General features: G+C 49.9%; 1 protein-coding gene across 4 annotated transcripts; it reads right to left on the bottom strand.

Annotated features, from left to right (window-relative positions):
• Positions 1-5,376: 5,376 nt before the first annotated feature.
• On the bottom strand, positions 5,377-17,285 carry LOC142819714 (uncharacterized). Of its 4 annotated transcripts, none has more exons than XM_089772490.1 (4): positions 17,043-17,285; positions 14,698-15,094; positions 11,754-11,870; positions 5,377-8,838 (listed from the first exon to the last, which is right to left on the bottom strand). In XM_089772490.1, exon 4 carries the CDS (start codon positions 8,825-8,827, stop codon positions 7,979-7,981), a length of 849 nt encoding a protein of 282 aa, XP_089628616.1. In that variant the 5' UTR covers positions 8,828-8,838; positions 11,754-11,870; positions 14,698-15,094; positions 17,043-17,285; the 3' UTR covers positions 5,377-7,978. The 4 variants fall into 4 exon arrangements, with proteins under 4 accessions (XP_089628616.1, XP_089628617.1, XP_089628618.1 ...); XM_089772491.1 differs by having other exon boundaries at positions 5,377-8,835; XM_089772492.1 differs by having other exon boundaries at positions 11,754-11,867.
• Between the last annotated feature and the right edge of the window lie 220 nt (positions 17,286-17,505).

Raw genomic sequence — 17,505 nt, 5'->3', positions numbered from 1 at the left:
GGACACAAACCTTCTGATACTGACCCCTCCCAAGCCAGCAGGACTCCCAAATCCAGCTTTTCCCACCATCCTCTTACCAATAGGGCCCTCACCAAATCTCCCTCATGCAACTATCCTGCAATTGCATTAACCCAATGTGTGTGACATTAACTCGGGGGGTGGAGAGGCTGGGGGAAGTGTTCCCTCTAAGAGTTTCCTCCCATGAACACAATACATTTTGTGTTGTGCACCAGTACTGAGTTTGTGGCTTGTTTGGATGTGCCACTGTGGCACCCAAGTTATTAATAAATATCTTATGAACCTCTCCCTTTCCCCTCTGCTGCTCTGTCTCCTCCGCTTGCTCCATCAGCTCCCCTGGTGCCTCCTGCCCCCCCAACCCCTCACCCTCCTCTGCTGTCCTGACTCATGCCCTTCTCACTGCCCTCAGCCTTCCTGAAACCTGCCTCCCTCCACCAGCCCTTCTCTTCCCCCTGTGCCCGCTCCTCCAGTAGCCCCACTCTGATCATGTGAGCTACCCCTCCTCATCCCTTCTCATAACACCTCTCTCTACACACCTGCCCTGCCTCTCTCCTCTGGTACTGGTCCCTCCCCTGCAGGTGTCTGCCCTTCTGCTTCATCCCCAGAATCCCCTGGCACCTGCACCTTCCCTTACCCCTGCACCCTTCTGGTGCCTCCCCCTTCCCTCACTGCCCCTACCCCCTTTAACCTCTTTTTCCCTGATGCCCACCCCCTCACCACCATCTTCACCCGTTCATCTCATGCCCCTCTGTGCCCTCACATATGCCTTGCTCCATCCGCACCTTCCTCATGCCCAACCCTTCTTTCAAGCATTCTCCCAGCACCTCTTCTTCTCCCCTCTAGCCCCTAAAGCCTTTCCCCTCTCCTCTCCTAGCATCATCCTGTCCCCTCCTCTCATTGACACCTCCCCTCCTGCCCTTTTCCTCATTGTCTCCACTTGGCCCCCGGGCATTTGTCACTCTCCTACACCCTGTCCCTTGGTGCCTTCCCCTTTCTTCTCCTGAACTGCTCCCCTCCCCTCAGCACAAGCCCCTTCCTCTCTGACCCTTTCCCCCTATTTTTCCCTCCTCCTCCAGCAGCCACCAGCTGGTCTGTAACAGAGTTCTAGGGTAGCCCTGCCTGTCACCCTTCTGGTGCTCCCCCTACTTTGTTTTTCTTAGGTTTCTCAGCCTCCTTTTGGGTCACAAACCCCCACCCCGCAGTCTCTGGTTCCCAAAGTTCCGGCAGTCCCCATCACTTGGTGCCTTTAACGGGTCCGACTCGTAGGGTTGCCAGGTAGACCCTCCCCAAAAAAACCAGACACATCCTTCACAGTCAACACCAATGCAAAGAATTCATTTAGCTTCTCTGCAGTGGTCTCATCTTCAAGTGCTCCTTTAGCAACTTTTTTGTTTTCCTGCTTCTGATGCACTTCAATATGTTTTTCTGTTAGTTTGTCTTTTGTTCATTGTTCTTAAAATTGTTTTTAAGCTTCCTAATTACACCTTTACACTTGACATGACAGAATATTCCCTTCAGTAGGATTTAACTTCCAATATTTCAAGGATGCCTTTTTGCCTCTAGCCACTTTTGATATTGTTTGGTCACTTAGACACTTTTTTTGGTTTAATTTGAGGGTGTACTTTTAATGTATGCTGTTATTAAAATTTCCATGCAGCTTGCAAACATTTCACTTTTGGGACCACACCTTCTGATTTGTTTTCACTACTTATTAAAGCTGTTCACGGTGTGTAGCGTGGCTGTTCCTCCCCTTCCCTGACCCCCACCGTGGCCACGTGCCTTCCTTACCTGTCCAGCTGAGATTATAGTAGAGCTCCCGGTGCAGGGCACAGATGCCTCTCAGCACTGCCTGGGCCGAGCGCAGCAGGGACGCAGGGCAGCCTTTGGAGTCTGGGTGCCGGTAGTAGCGTAGCACCGCCATGACGGGGGCCTCCGGTGGGAATGTCAGGATCAGTGCAGCCCCCAGCAACCTCCCCTCCATTTCCCCCGCAGCATCCCCCTTCCCTCCACAGTGCCTCCACCCCATTCCAGGGCACCCCTGACACCCTCCTTCTCGCCCCCCCCAGCTCCTCACTGTCCCCTCCCCCCGGCTGTAGGGCTCTGCGGGGCGGCCTGAGAACACGCGAGTGGGGCGCGTCCGCACCCCGCCTCCAGCCACGCGCATAGACTTACCTCCCTGCTGGCAGGAGCTCCCAAAATTAGCGCGAGACACGAGAGATCGCGTACATCTAAGGTAAGAGTTAAAGCTAGTACGTCAGGGGCTGGGGCGGGGCGAAAGTGCGACATAAATAGCTCGCGGTTCCCACCCGCTCAGGGGGCTAAGGTGCCCTGCGGGCTCCTCCTTCGTTGTAACCGGTAAGATTTGCCCGGGCCAGCAGAGTCCTCGGGAGCCACGCGTGTCTGCAAGGAACCGTTCCAGCCCTTCCGCTCTCGGCACAGCCATTCCCGGTCCCTTCGTGTGCCCACCCAACGGACTTTACACCGAGGGAGCAGCAGCGTTAGCTCCATTTTACAGATGGTGAAACTGACGAGGCCTCATGACTTGCTTCGGGACTAGGTGGGCGCAGCTGAGCATGTCTGGTGAAGACACACTCTGTAACTGGCCAGCTCTCTCCCTTGGCTGGGTATAATTATTTCACCTCATTGCTAGGTGGGAGCTTTGCTGACGTGTGTCTCCCACCAACATAAGACGGTGTGGATACCCCTTAGCGTTGATGTTAACGTGCCTTGCTAAGGGAGTGGCTTTTCCAGCTCCCTGAGTGAGGTAAGTTACCACAACTTAAGCAGAAGGGAACATAAGCCCCATGGAGCGGGCAGCAGCGCAGGTTCCCAGATGCGTGCCCAGTCCCCAGATATTGTGTGAGCTTGTGCTTTGCCCCATAGTTGCAGAAGTTTGCTACAGGAAATGCCAAGTTTGCTCCTGGAGAGTCACAGAGGTGCCAACTGTGTGGGGGAAGAGAGGGGGCAGATCAAGGGTCACCCACCCCACAGTATCTCATAAGGATGATGCCTAGGGCCAGTCGTGTCTTGCTCTTTTCTTACTTAGATGCTGTTCATTTGCTTTGGGAGATGGCTTTATAAAGCCCCTGGCAAACCAAAGCAGATCCTTGCCATATGTGTTTGCAAACAACAGCAGCTGTGAAAGAGGCAGAGCCCTGCCCGCTTTGGCATTTTGTTCGTAAGTGCTCATGAGTGCTGTCTGGAGCACAGGAGAGGTGGGTTAAGGAAAACTGGAGTAGCTAGTACCTTTGGGGACTGATGATCCCGTATGGCTTTGAGTAGGCAGGACCAGGGGCTGGCCATCACAAGGAAATGATTCAAAGGTGCTCGGGAGCTAAGGTGCACTATTGTTATCTGCAAGGAAAAATTAGGGGTGGCAAAGCCCAGAGGAGAGTCCATAATAGGCTCACCGGTTGTTAGAAGACCTCCCACAAGGAAGACTCCCTTCTAAGTCTCACCCAAACCATCGCCCCACACCCGTAGTCTGAACTATGGGGCAGCATAGCAGTGTAATCAGAGGAAGTCCATGGGGTTTCTACTGTAACTACCGAGAAGGAAATAACCCTTCCTTGTTCATAAGGATTCCTTAGAAAGCCATCTTTTCACCGTGACCTTGCTTTAACTTCCCACTGTTTACTTTGTGTTGTGTTTTGAAGCTGTGTTTGTTGTTGAAATGTGCTTTGCACCATACTTTTAGTAGAAGTTTAATCGCTGTCACACACAAATGGTAACTCCTAAGCAACTTGGGACAAGGCAGCTACTCGTCATGTGAAACAGTCATGGTTTCAAGAAGAGACCTAGTTGCAACAAGGCATAGAGGGTGTTACAAAGTCAAAGTGCATCTTTCACCCTGTCTCTTTGCAAAAAAAACCTCAAAGAATTTGAGACATATCCTTACTGAAATTAATTTCTTCTGGAAACCCTCTCAAGTCTTCATTCTTTAAACTTGGAAAATGTAAATGGTGGGAAATCTTTTACTCAAGTTACTGGTTCCTTCTATTTCATCTTTCAATTTAAAGATGGAAAAACCTTAGTTATTTATCAAATGCTTACTAAGGAAAATCTTTTGAAGTTGTCTAATTGCAAAGGTTCAAGTAATAACTGCCTGATGTTGTTAGAAACTCCTCCAGGGATGGAGCCAGCTGGTTCCTATTGTAAAACCAGGGGTGAGTTTCCCACTCCTCTTTCTGCTTCAGGTGGGCAACAGTCAGAGGGACTGCTATGTGACTCCCATGGAAAGGTGGGGATTAGTGTTCCTTGTAAGCTGTGTGCGTGGGCAGCTGGCCAGGAAAGTCAAATGCCACTCAGTAGATTAACTAAGCACCCACAGCCGGTGCTATGTGTTTCTACTGGTGGTGCACATCCACACATCTCAATGCACATATCAAAATTTATTCTGCACAAGTGGAAAAAATTAGAGGGAACATTGTCTGCTATCCTCCCTTTTTCCAAATAAGCTGCCACAGAGAGCTGTGCAAAATAGAGAAGATTTGAGAAGAAACCAACCCAAGGGAAACCTCCTCACAACTTCAGTGAGGATCAGTGAGAGAATGTTAACTAAGGGCTTGTCTACGCTTGCAGCTGTGTCATTGTAGGCTGAGTGAAGACACAACCTATACCTATAAGGCTGTGTCTAGACTGGCAAGTTTTTCCGCAAAAGCAGCTGCTTTTGCAGAAAATCTTGCCAGCTATCTACACTGGCTGCTTGAATTTCTGCAAGAACACTGACTTCTTACTGTCTGAAATCAGTGCTTCTTGCGGAAATACGATGCTGCTCCCGTTCAGGCAAAAGTCCTTTTGCGCAAAGCTTTTGTGCAAAAGGGCCAGTGTAGACAGCTCAGATTTGTTTTGAGCAAAAAAGCCCCGATCACAAAAATGGCGATTGGGGCTTTTTTGCGGAAAAGCACATCTAGATTGGCACAGACGCTTTTCCACAAAAAGTGCTTTTGCGGAAAAGCGTCCGTGCCAATCTAGATGCTCTTTTCCGCAAATGTTTTTAACGGAAAACTTTTCCGTTAAAAGCATTTGCGGAAAATCATGCCAGTCTAGACGCAGCCATAAGGGTTTCTCCCCATTGGCGTCCATATGCCACCTCCTCACAAGCACCATCCACGTTGGTGGTTAGGTCGGTACAACTTCATTGTTTAGACATGCATTTTCCACACCTCTGAGCAATGTGCTTACTCTGATCTGTTGGTTGCGTACATAAAGGTGGAGACAATGCCAAAGGTTTTGACTGAATGCGTGTTGTAACTGTACTAGACTATAAAAGTGCTGTGTAACTTAAAAATACTAAATGTTTCTCAATTCCTCAGACCCTGGATTTACTGAAAATAACACCAGGGCTAACCATTGATAAACAGAGCAACAGCAGGATTTAATTGAAGTAAACATTTTTGACATTTGGGTTCTTAAATAGCTTCTTCTAATATGACCATTTTCTTTGATTTCATGGGAGTTCATTAAGATTTGTCACTTTGCCCAATTATAAATGGCCTGGTTATTTGTTAATAACCAACAGGATGTCCATGCCCTGAAAGAAAATTATTTTGCCCTGTGATGGGGTGTACCAGCTCCCACCCCGCACTGTGAAAGCTGAACCTAATCAGGTTTACCTAGCTGAAGAAGTCCTGCCCCACAGCCCTATAGGGCATGCTCAGACTACAGGTCAGGTATAAAAGCTTCAAAGGCAACTCAGTCTGGGCTGGCTGCTGGGAAGGAAGGACGGACGGACGGACGGACGGACGGACTGACGGACGGACGGACGGACGGCCTGCCTGCCTGCCTGCCTGCCTGCAGGTGAGCTGCCTGAGGGGCCAGTCAGCCAGAAAGGCTTCTAGCCTGGAGGAGGAGGAGGAGGAGGAGCAACAGCAACAGCCGCCGCCGCCGGATGCCACAGCAAAGGCCAGCAGAGATCAGACATGGAAGGGCCTGGCTTGGAAGGAGGCAGGTGGGAAAGATGCAAGCAATCCAGGACAAGGTAAGAAGTAACCCAGGGTAGGGAACCGGAGTCCCTGAGCAGCTTAGTGTGTTTTAGGTGGACTCCCCACTGAGTTAGTGATGGGACATGTCCACCACTGACAAGGCCCTGGGCTGGGACCTGGTGGAGAGGCAGGGTTGGGGTCCCCCTACTGCACCTCCTTATCCCCTGACTGAATGCTACACCAGGACTATTGATTTGGCTGGTAGGCTGCATTGTCCTGGGAAAGGGGGGCTCCAGGGCATAGCCATATCTGTGTTGCAGAAGACACTGGGGCTGCGTCTAGATTGGCAAGTTTACACAAATACTTTTAATGGAAAAGTTTTTCCGTTAAAAGTATTTGCGCAAGAGAGCGTCTACACTGGCATGTGCCTTTGCGCAAAAGATTTGCTTTTGCACAAAAGCATCCGTGCCCAGTGTAGACGCTCTCTTGTGCAAGAAAGCTCCAATGGCCATTTTAGCCATCGGGCTTTCTTGCACAAGAAATTAAGGTAGCTGTCTACACTGGCCCTCTTGCACAAGAATACTTGAACGGGAGCATCAAAGTATTTGTGCAAGAACACTGACTTTGTAAATACTCGTGGCCAGTGTAGACAGGCGGTAAGATTTTGTGCAAAAGCGGCTGCTTTTGTGCAAAATCATGCCAGTCTAGATGCAGCCAGGGTGTGGTGCCAGGGGGCCCAGAGACTCAACAGTGCCCCCTGTGTGAGGGACAATGGAACTACCCTGTGACATGCCCATTTAGAAACTCTTACTTATGGAAGGCTATCCCAAAGAACAGTCCCAAAATGTTGAGAAACAATATATTACATATGTTCCCAAGTAGCAGGAAGATAAACAATTAATAGAGCTCACTTGTCCTCTTTTATTTCTCCAAATGCAATATTTGTTAGTAACATTGGACACAAAATTACTTTGCATCTGATGACTGAAAGGATGCCTTTCAACCCCAAGGTAGAATGGACAGAGATCAACCCACTGTAACACAGGCAGAAGCTACAGCTGCTGGAGTGAGGGGAGCGGGGGCAAGGGGAAAAAAACCCAGAACTTTTGGATTCCCCCTAATCACCTTGCTGTGGGGGATGCTAAGGAGTGAGACTAGGGTAAATTTCACCTTTGTGTGGCTAGTTGAGATCCTCTGTCTCCCCCCTGTGGAGGAGGATGGGCTTTCCTGGTAGGAGGGAGAGACAGTCATGATATATACAGAGGTGGGGAACCTCAGGCCCAGAGGCCGGATACTTACTGCTGTCCCACTGCCCCACAGCAGGGCTGGAGCACACACAATTTACTAGTCTGGGCACCCCTAGGTTCTGGGGCGCGAGGGTAATGTGGGGAGTGTCTTTCTCCTTCTCCATTGAAGCCATATCAGTGACTGTTTTGTGTGGGTTTTTTACTTCTCTCTTGTGTGTGCCCCTGATTGATTTTTTTTTTCCTGTGGGTCAGTGGCCCCCCTGACCCAAAAAAGACAGACACACACCCTGATATATATATGGAAGGACTCCATAGAAAGAACATCAAAGGCCAAACTGAGTCAGACCAAAGGTGCATCTAGCTCAGTATCCTGTCCTCCAATAGTGGCCAATGCCAGGTGCCCCAGAGTGAATGAACAGAGCAGGAAATCATTAAAGTGATCCATCCCCTGTCACCCATTCCCAGCTTCTGACAGGCTAGCGACACCATTCCTACCCCTCCTGGCTAATAGCCATAGATGGACCTAACCTCCATGAATTTATCTAGTTCTTTTTTTGATTCCTGTTCAAGTCCCGGCCTTCACAATATCCTCTGGGAAGGAGTTCCACAGGTTGACTGTGTGTTGCATGAAGTATCATGGGATTTATTGAAGGGCAAAATGCAAAGACAAGCAACTCCCCTAATAGATCCCAGTGAGCACATGATGGTGCCATTACCCTGTCAAGGCCACTCCGTGGGAAGTTGCAAACGTGTTTGAAAAACAAAATCTGTGGCCACCCCTTGATCCGGTCAGTCACCCTGGTGGACCCTCTGGTGTTTAATAAGGGCTGAACTCTGTGTGAAGGTTTTCCCACACTCCAGACATATGTAGGGTCTCTCGCCTGTGTGAATTCTCTGATGTGCTGCCAGGTTGCAGTTCTGTTTGAAGCTTCTCCCACACTCCAAGCATTTATAAGGGTGCTCATCAGTGTGTGTGCCCTGATGTCGAATGAGGTGGGAGCTCAGTGTGAAGCTCCTCCCACACTCACAGCATTCATATGGTTTCTCTCCAGTGTGGATTCTCTGGTGCTTAATGAGGGTAGAGTTGTCAGTGAAGGTTTTCCCGCATTCATTGCATTCATATGGTTTCTCACCTGTGTGGACTCTCTGATGTCTAATGAGATTGGAGCTGACAGCAAAGCTTTTCCCGCACTCGCAGCATTTGTAAGACCGGTCCCCAGTGTGGACCCTCTGATGGGCAATGAGGTTGGAGCTCTGAGTGAAGCGTTTCCCGCACTCGCCACACTCATAAGGGCGCTCGCCTGTGTGGATTCTCTGATGTATAATCAGGTCTGAGTGGTATCTGAAGCTTTTCCCACACACAGGACATGTGTATTTTCTCTTTGTCGTGAGGATTTGCTGCTGGGCTGTAATTTCTTTGAGGTTCTTGTATCTTCCCTGGCAATGAATGGACTGACCCACTTTCTGCTCTGGCTGGTTTTCCTGTTGCTGCTTTGGCCTATGCTGGTTCTCACAGGCTCCTCCCAGCTCACAATTCCTGGGCACATCCCATTTGGAGCCTTGCAATAATCCTTTGTGTGGTCCCACTTGCTCAGCATCTTCCCGCTGAGGATTCTGCTTCTCATTCTCATTCGCCATCCCTGCACCTGCTGGGAGACAAAGACAATCCAGCTGTTGTAGCCATGCAGCTAAAATGTAGCTTTCTGCAAAGTAATGTGCCTACATGTACTTTGCCAATCACCCTTTCTGAAAGCAGAACGGACCTTTCTCTTACCACTAGTAAAGGTGCACGAGCCAGAATACTGTGTCTAAAGTTGATTTTAAGGCAGGAATAGGCCCTTATGCTCACCATTCTGTTTTAGGCTTCCAGCAAACATCCGTCTTGAAATTGTAACTTGTGCAGAATATCACCATGCTTCATTTGCATAATTAATTAGCAGCCTTTTTTGCGCAAAAGCCTCTTGCACAAAAAGGAGCTGTGTAGATGGCTCCTTTTTGCGCAAAACCCCCTCTTGCTCAAGAACCATTCTTCCTAATTTTTTTTTCCAGGAAGAATGGCTCTTGAGCAAGAGGGGGGGTTTGCACAAAAAGGAGCCGTCTACACAACTCCTTTTTGTACAAAACCTCTTGCGCAAAAATGCCTGCTAATTAATTACGCAAATGAAGTGTGGCAATATTCTACTCTGCGCTTCATTTACATAAGCTTTTGCAGAAGAGAAGAAAGCTGCAGTATAGACTTAGCCTTAATGTCCTTATTTGAATGTGCATATTGCTTCTCTAACAGAGAAAGCAACCCTCTTTTATGTAAATAAGGAATGAGTTAAAAAAATAAAAGCCAAATGTTTTTAAAAACGAGCCAAAAAATGTAAAAGCACCAGAAAATTGCTGCATATCCCCCATCCAACTGTAATCAGTGGGCAAATTAATAGCTTTAAAAAAACCCAAGCACCTATCAATTAAAACAAACTATTCATAATCAAAACCAGCGTACCATAGCAAAACAAACCTCTACAAATAACACACCTGTCAAAAAAACAGCATAACAACGTAAAACTCACTAATTCCTATTTAAAAAAAGAAAAAAACTCCTATTATAAAAAAAAAAACTGTTTTGCTTTCAATGGGGGAACGACCTGCCAAGACTGGAACATCAGTCAGAACAAACAGCAATAAGCAGAGACTGATTATTATTGCTCTGATGATGGGAACTAATAAAACCACCTCCCCACAGACAAGTGCTGATCACTGGGGGAGCCCCTTTCCACCTCTCTTGACTCCCAGGTGAGGGCAAAGACTCAGAGCAGACGTCTTTCCTCCAAAACCTGAAGGGAGGAAAGAGTCCTCCTGCGTTTCAGATTTTTACATCAGTGTTTGATTTCACCTCCCACAGCCGGCCATTCAAGCAGGCTTCAGGGAGCCCCATGCAACGTGGCTTTAGCGAGAGAAGGGAGACATTTCAGGGGATATTAAATCAGTGGTAGATAACTAAGAAGAAAAAGGGGCAACACTGGAAGAGCAGAGAAGGTGTAATCAGAATGCAATGCTTGGGAGAAATGGGAGGGGTTTAAATGAATATCTGATAAACTTGAGTGACTGCACCCCCTGGGAGTGCAGTTAAAAGAGAGGTTTTAGACAGACATTTCTCAGGCAGCGAGGAGGGGACAGGCAGCAGGCTGTGTGGGAATGGAACCTTCAGCATGGGGGTAAACTCAGGGCCTATCTTCACTAAGGGCCGGCCTGAGAAATCAGTGATCAAGCCAACAGGAGTTGATTAATCAAGTCTAGTATAGACCAGTGTTGTCGTCATTGTCAAGTCCAATTCGAGTCTCAAGTCACAACAGTTCAAGTCCCAAGTCGAGTCTCAAGTCTTAATTTAAAAAAAGTCAAGTCACTTTTGTACAAGCCATCAATATCAGCATTTCTGGACAATTTTTTTCACCAAGTCGATTTAACAAAATTAGCAAGTCTCAAGTAGAGTCTCAAGTCACAAACAATGAACCCGATTCGAGTCTCCAGTCGAGGCACCTAGGTGACTGAAGTTGGACTCGAGTTCAAGTTGTGGGACTCAAGTCAACAACTCTGGTATAGAGCAGTGCTCTCTCTCTCTCTTTTTGTTCATTACTTCTGCAATGGCTTTTGTTATGTGTGCCAATGTGGAGGTGAAACAGCACATCACAAGTCATTCCACACACACTGTGGGACTGAGGGTTTGGGGGGCCAGAGAGGGGTCAGGCAGAGGACTGGGGTTCAGGTTCTGGGGTGGGGCTGGAGATGAAGATGAGGTGTTCAGTATGCAGCTGCCTCAGGGAGAGAGGATTCTCCCCCACTCCTGTCTCCATGGCAGCTTAGGTGATCAACCACTGATCACGCCCTCACCTGCTCCAGGTCTCCAGCTCAACAAGACGCACAAGGGGAGACAACAGGATAGAATCTCTTGCCAAAGAGGCTGCAGTAAGTAGATCTAAGTACAATGCTGCCAGCTATGCTCTTCATGTAGCTGAAGTCACATAACTTTGCTCGATCTCGCCCTGTAGTGCAGACCTGCCCTTAGTGTGGATCTTCCTTCTTCCTCAATTGCCTCTCTAAGGCTTTCCCCTGGACACCTTCCTGCTCATCCTCCGGCTTGGCTTTTGCTGCTAGGGGGTTTCTTCCTTCTACCAACTCATCTGCCCGTGTCACCCACTGGGGTGAGGGGAGAAGAGAAATATGGATGGCCCCATGCGCTGAGGACAAAGGAAACCTCAAAATGTGGAAGAAACCCGAGTAAAGGGTGGAGCGATGGGGAAGAAGAAAAAATCAGGGGTTTGAACACTCCAAACTGTTACCATAGGGAAGACAGGAGAGGATCAGTTTTGCTTCCACATCCCATCTGAAAACTCAGGCCGAAAGGAGGCCAGACAGGGAGCTGCTGCTGGTGCGGTGAGGATGGATGGGAAGCTGTGAGCCACGTCTGCCATATGGATACCACATCTGATGGGGACCACCCTGAATTTAGAGAGCTCCTGGGGTCTCTGTATGGACTTGTGGTGGTTTCCTGGAGGAATGGATCTAACTAACTCCTGACCTGCGCATGCACTTCTCAGCGTCTCTGTTTCCTCGGCGCCCTGGAGATCCAGGGCCCACAGCTCTTCCCTTCATTCCTGCTGGGAGCTCACATCAGGTCTGGAAACTGGGAACCCTGCTGAAGGGAAAGAAAACAAGCGAGATCCAGTGAATTCATGGGGCCACCAAGAATGGTGTACAGTTTTACATAACACTGGCCATACTGGGTCAGACCAATGATCCATTCAGCCCAACATCCTGCCTTCTGACCATGGCCAACACCAGATGCTCCAGAGGGAATGACCAGAACAGGGAATCAAGTGATCTATCCAGTCCCAGTGACCCCCACTCCGGACACCAGAGCATGGAGTAGCCTCCCCAACCACCTTGACTAACAGCTATTAAGAGACCTCTCCTCCAGGAACATAACTAATGCCTTGCCAAACCCAGTTATACTTTTAGCCTTCACAACATCCCCCAACAAGGAGTTCCACAAGTTAACCATGTGTCGAAGGAACCTTTCTTTCATTTCTTTTAAACCTGCTACCTATTCATTTCTTTGGGTGACCCCCCTACATCTTGTGAGATGTGACAAGGCAAATAAAACTTGTTTGTTAATTTTTTTTCTCCATCACTCCTGATTTACAGACTATCATATGCCTCCTCAACTGTATCTCTTCTAAAATGACCATATTCCAATTTTTAAATCTCTCCTCATATGGAAGCTGTTCCACCCCCCCTAATCATTTTTGTTGCCCTTCTCTGTTCTTTTTCTAATTGTGATGGGGGCATTGCCATATGGAAGGCATTCAAGCTTACTTCTACGTAGTAAAATCCTGGGGCTAGCTGGCACGGTGCTTGATATTTAATGGTCTGCCTCTCAGCTGAGAGCACACAGAGCTTTGCATACATCCTGCAAGGGGCTCTGAAAACACACAGAAGGCACCTTTGTGCCCCAGAATGTAAAGATTCTACTCAGAGGAGGAACTTCCTCGGATTATCATCTTATTGATAGAGGGTACCAATGAAAATAGGAGAGCCGTAAGGAAGTCAAGGAGTCCCTATGCATGAGCTAGGGAGCTGTGTGTATGAGCTAGCGCAGGGGTGGGCAATAATTTTTGATGGGGGGGGCACTCTAAGGCTATGTCTACATTCGTGGCTTCTTGCGCAAGTATAGCTGTTCTTGCGCAAGAATCTGCAGAGCGTCCACACTGCCCGCCTGCTCTTGCGCAAGGGAATATACAGTATGGCGTGGTAAGAGAGGGCTTCTTGCGCAAGAGGGCATTGTGGACACTCGGCAGTGTGGACGCTCTCTTGCGCAAGAAAGTCCTATGGCTAAAATGGCCATCAGAGCTTTCCTGGGCGAGAGAGCGTCCACACTGCCATGGGAGCTCTAGCGCAAAAGCACATCTTGTACAGGGCAGTGTGGACGTTCTTGTGCAAGAACCCAGCAGTGTAGACATAGCCTAAGAATTTGTCAATTCCATGACAAATTTGTCAAGGACCTTGCTCTATGTTAATGGAGGGGGTGCAGGGTCTGAAATGGAGACTAGATGCAGAAGGAGCTCAGGGTAGGGAACTGGGAGTATAGGAGGGGGTTCGGGTTCGGGGTCTGGGCAGATGTAAGGGTGCAGGAGAGGATTCTGACCTGGGGGAGGGTGTAAGAGGGGGTGCAGGTCTGGGAGGGAGTTGTGACTGGCACAGGGATGCAGAGGGTTTTGGCTGTGATCTGGGGCAGGGTGTTAGGATGTGGGAGGAGATGAAGTGCCAGCGGCAGGCTCTGGCTGGGAGGTGCTTACCTAGGTGGATCCCAACGAGGGATGTAAATTGTCATTTTAAAAGTTAACCATTTAAACGCTATGTTTAACCGGTTAACTATGGGGCAGTTCCCCACCTGCGGCATGACATAGCCTGCTTGGCCAGGCTGGAGCAGCCACCCCGTCATGCTGTGGGCTGCTGCAGCCAGGCCGGGCTGAACCCACTACAAGGTGGTGTGGGCGGGCTGCTCCAGCTGGGCTGGGGCGGTTAGCTGGTTACCCAGTAAGCACGCCATCAAGTCACTGGTTAACCCTTTACATCCCTACTCCTGGCCTGCAGCCGAATGGGACCCTCAGGCAGGCTCCTGGCCTGCCACACCCCCACATGCCACTCAAAGCAGCTGGCTGCAGGGGCTAGTGTGTGTGTCCATGCACCATGCACTCTGTGGGGGGGGGGAGGGGTCTTTGTGTGCTGAGTGCACCTGCAAGCATGGCCCAGGCAACCCCCATTGGCTGGTTCCTGGCCAATGTGTGCTGTGTGATCCTGCTGGGGATGGATGCCCGCTCCCCATGGAGTGCATGGCAGAGACAAACCCATGGCCCCAGCAGGCAACCACTTCAAACAGCATGTGTGTTTGGGGGGGGGGGGAGGGGGAAGACGACATAGCAGGCAAGAAACCTGCCCAAGGGTCCCGTTAAGCTGTGGGACACTGGCAAGCTAGAGGATCTGATGGGCTGGATCTGAAGGTTTGGTGGAGCGAATGTGGCCCACAGGCCGTATTTTGCCCACTTCTGAGCTAGTGGGGTTCATGAATGGTAAGGAGGGCCAGCACCATCTCAGGAGGATTGTGGGAAATTAGAGACTCCAATGAGTCAGGTGCCATGGGAGTGCCTGTTAAAACCTCCTTCCCATTCATGGAGAATCACGCACCATAACTCGAACGACAACCCAAGAGCCAGATGCACAAAAGGACTTTGGCACCTAAAGTCACAGATGATGTTGCTGTTGAGATCCACAAACCCTCTGCTCGGCTGCCGTTCCGCCCTGTAAGCCGAGGCACCTACGTTTTTGCCGCTGGGTGTGAACGCTGCTGCTACACTATAGGTGTCCAGATGCCCGTCTCCCTAAGCTCTAGAGCAGTGGTGGGCAAATACATGTTGGCAGTTCTCCAGAGTTAGCCCCAGGTGGGCCACCACCACTCTATTTACCTGCACAGCCACTGGTATCAGCGATCGCAGCTCCTGTTGGCCATGGATTAATGTTCTCAGCCAATGGGAGCAGCAGGACGTAGAGATGTCAGGACGTAAAGATGTAGATTACCTCTGTAGACATAGGAAAATGAAGCGGTGATTTAAATAATCACCGCTTCGTTTAAATTAAAATGGCTGCCGCGCTGTGCTGATCAGCTGTTTGTTGGCACAGCGCTGTAGTCAGGACGCTCCACCGTCAACATCAAAGGCATTTGTCGGCCTCCCCGGTATGCCTCGTGGGATGAACAGCGGCCTTGGGGCTCTCACTCTAGTTCCAGGTGACTAAAAGTTAAGCACCACACCACTGATGGTTCCTTGCAGACTCAGGCCCGACTTCTCTGGAAAAGGAGAACATCTGAAATGAGAAATGGCCACAGAGCCACGTCAACTTTGCTACCTCGGGATGGGCCCATCTGGCTCTCACACCCTCCATGCAGCTATTCTCTGTAAATGCCCTGGGCCCTCCCATATCAGTTGCTGGCTAGTAGGGGTGGGATGGATCTGCTGGGAGAGACCCGGGGCTCTCTCTTCGTCCCCTCACCTTGATATTTCCTGGATGCTCTGGTACTAGATAAGTTCTGGAGGGCAGGTCCATCAATGGCTATTTGCCAGGATGTGCAAATAGCACATCTCTGCACATCTCTGTTTGTCAGAAGCCGGGAATCATTTAATGATTCCTTGTTCTGTTTGTTCCCTCTGGGCCACTGTAGGGAGACTGGATCCTGGGCTAGCTGGACCTTTGGTCTGATTCGATCTGGCCGTTCTTACGTCTCTTTTGGGGATGTACATTAGAGCACAAATGGGATGAAGCTATGGAGTGGTGCACTGGTGTTCAGTAGCTCCAGGAGGCAGGGCAAAAGCCAGTAAGAACCATAGAGAGCCTTAAAATGCAGGCACTGGGAAAACAGCAAGAACTCCAAACTTCCAACCACAGACTAACTGAGCAACACTGTGTGTAACTAATGGACCCCTCTGTGTGTGAGGGGAGAGGAAAATCCTTGGCCTCTTCCCTGCTCTGTTGCTGGCAGGGAATGGCCACCACACCCCAAAGGCAGTTGTGTCTCAGGGCTCCCCCAAACAGCACCCACTATCCCCAGCCTGTTTGGCAGATGAGTCAGGGCAACATAACAGCCACACTGGGTCGGATCAAAGGTCCATCTAGCCCAGTGTCCTGTCTTCTGACAGCGGCCAATGCCAAGTACCTCAAAGGGAATGAGCAGAACAGGGAATCATCAAGAGATCCATCTCCTGTAACCCATTTCCCAGTACTAACAAACAGAAGCGAGGGACACTATTCCTACCCATCCTGGCTAATAACCTTCATGAATCTATCTAGCTCTTTTTTAAACCTTGTTATAGTCTTTGCCTTCACAACATCCTCTGGCGAGGAGTTTCACAAGTTGACTGTGCACTGTGTGAAGAAACACTTCCTTTTGTTTGTTTTAAACATGCTATTAATTTCATTTGGTGACCCCTAGTTCTAGTGTTATGGGAAGGAGTAAATAACTTCTTTATTCACTTTCTCCACACTGGTAATGATTTGTATAGACCTCCATCATATTCCCCAGTCATCTCTTTTCCCAGATGAGAAGTCCCAGTCTTATTAATCTCTCCCCATATAGAAGTTCTTCCACACCCCTCATCATTTATTTTTCTCTTGTGTACCTTTTCCAGAGCCAGGATATCTTTTTTGAGATGAAGCAACCCCATCTGTATGCAGTATTCAAGGTGTGGGTGTACCATGTATTTATAGACAAGCAATAAGATATTCTCTATCCCTTTCTTAATGATCCTCAGCATTCCATTTGCTTTGTTTGACTGTTGCTGCTCTCTGGGTGGATGTTTTCAGAGCACAGTGACTCCCAGATCTGTCTTGAGTGGTAACAGCTAATTTAATCCCCAGCATTTTAGTTCCCACCCAAGTAGATCACATGGGTGGGGGAACCCCCTTCTCAAGTGTTTTGAAACGGAAACGGATATTTGAGAACTGGAGAGGGAAAAGGGGACAAAGTGGGAGATGGGGAGGAGCAAAAAGGTGGCAACCTTGAGAGAAGAGGGGGAATAATCTACATGGATTTGCATATTTTAATTAGAAAGGGGACAAAATGGGAAAAATCTGATCAGCGTTAGCAAGAGAAGAGGGATCATTTGAAGGAAATTTATTTATTTCCCTCATTTCTTTACCTCCTACGTGTCCGGGGCGCAGAGACAGGTAAATCTCACAGCCCCTCCCATCCCCGGGACTGCCTCCCCTCCGCGACGCTCCCAGACCCACAAAGGAGACCCCCCCCTATCTCACTCACCGGGGTCGGCAGGGGGGTGCTGGTCCCAGATGAAGAACAGCCCCGGCGGGCAGGGAGGGGTTAATGCCCCGCACGGACGTCACGAGGGGGGGCAGCTGCGGGTTCTCGGAGCTGCCGCTCTCGGCTCTTTGTTCTCCCCCCGCCGGCTCCTGCCGCCTCCTCCCAGCGCCGCCCGCCCCCAGCGCCAGCCCCTTCCTGTGCCCTGCAAACCCCGCCCGGGCTGCAGCGCCTGGAACCGGGGGGGGGGGGCAGGGAGGTGACTCTGCACAAGCGACCCTCTCTCCCCCAGGCGCTGGCTCCCAGCGGGAGGGGCCCGATCCGGCTCCGGGGGAGCACGCGCCGCCGGGGAACGGGGCCGGGGGTCAAGTCTCGCAGCCGGAGGGAGACCGTGGGAAGGGCCTGCAGGGGCGCGCACGTGCGGGCGGGCACCACCCCGGACACACCTGCCCTGGGCGCGCTGCTC

This window comes from Pelodiscus sinensis, chromosome 22 (genome assembly GCF_052426305.1).
Source record: "Pelodiscus sinensis isolate ZL-2025 chromosome 22, ASM5242630v1, whole genome shotgun sequence".
Classification (NCBI taxonomy): Eukaryota; Metazoa; Chordata; order Testudines; family Trionychidae; genus Pelodiscus; species Pelodiscus sinensis.
Note: the sequence above shows the minus strand (reverse complement) of the source record. Positions and strands in the feature narration are given on the sequence as shown.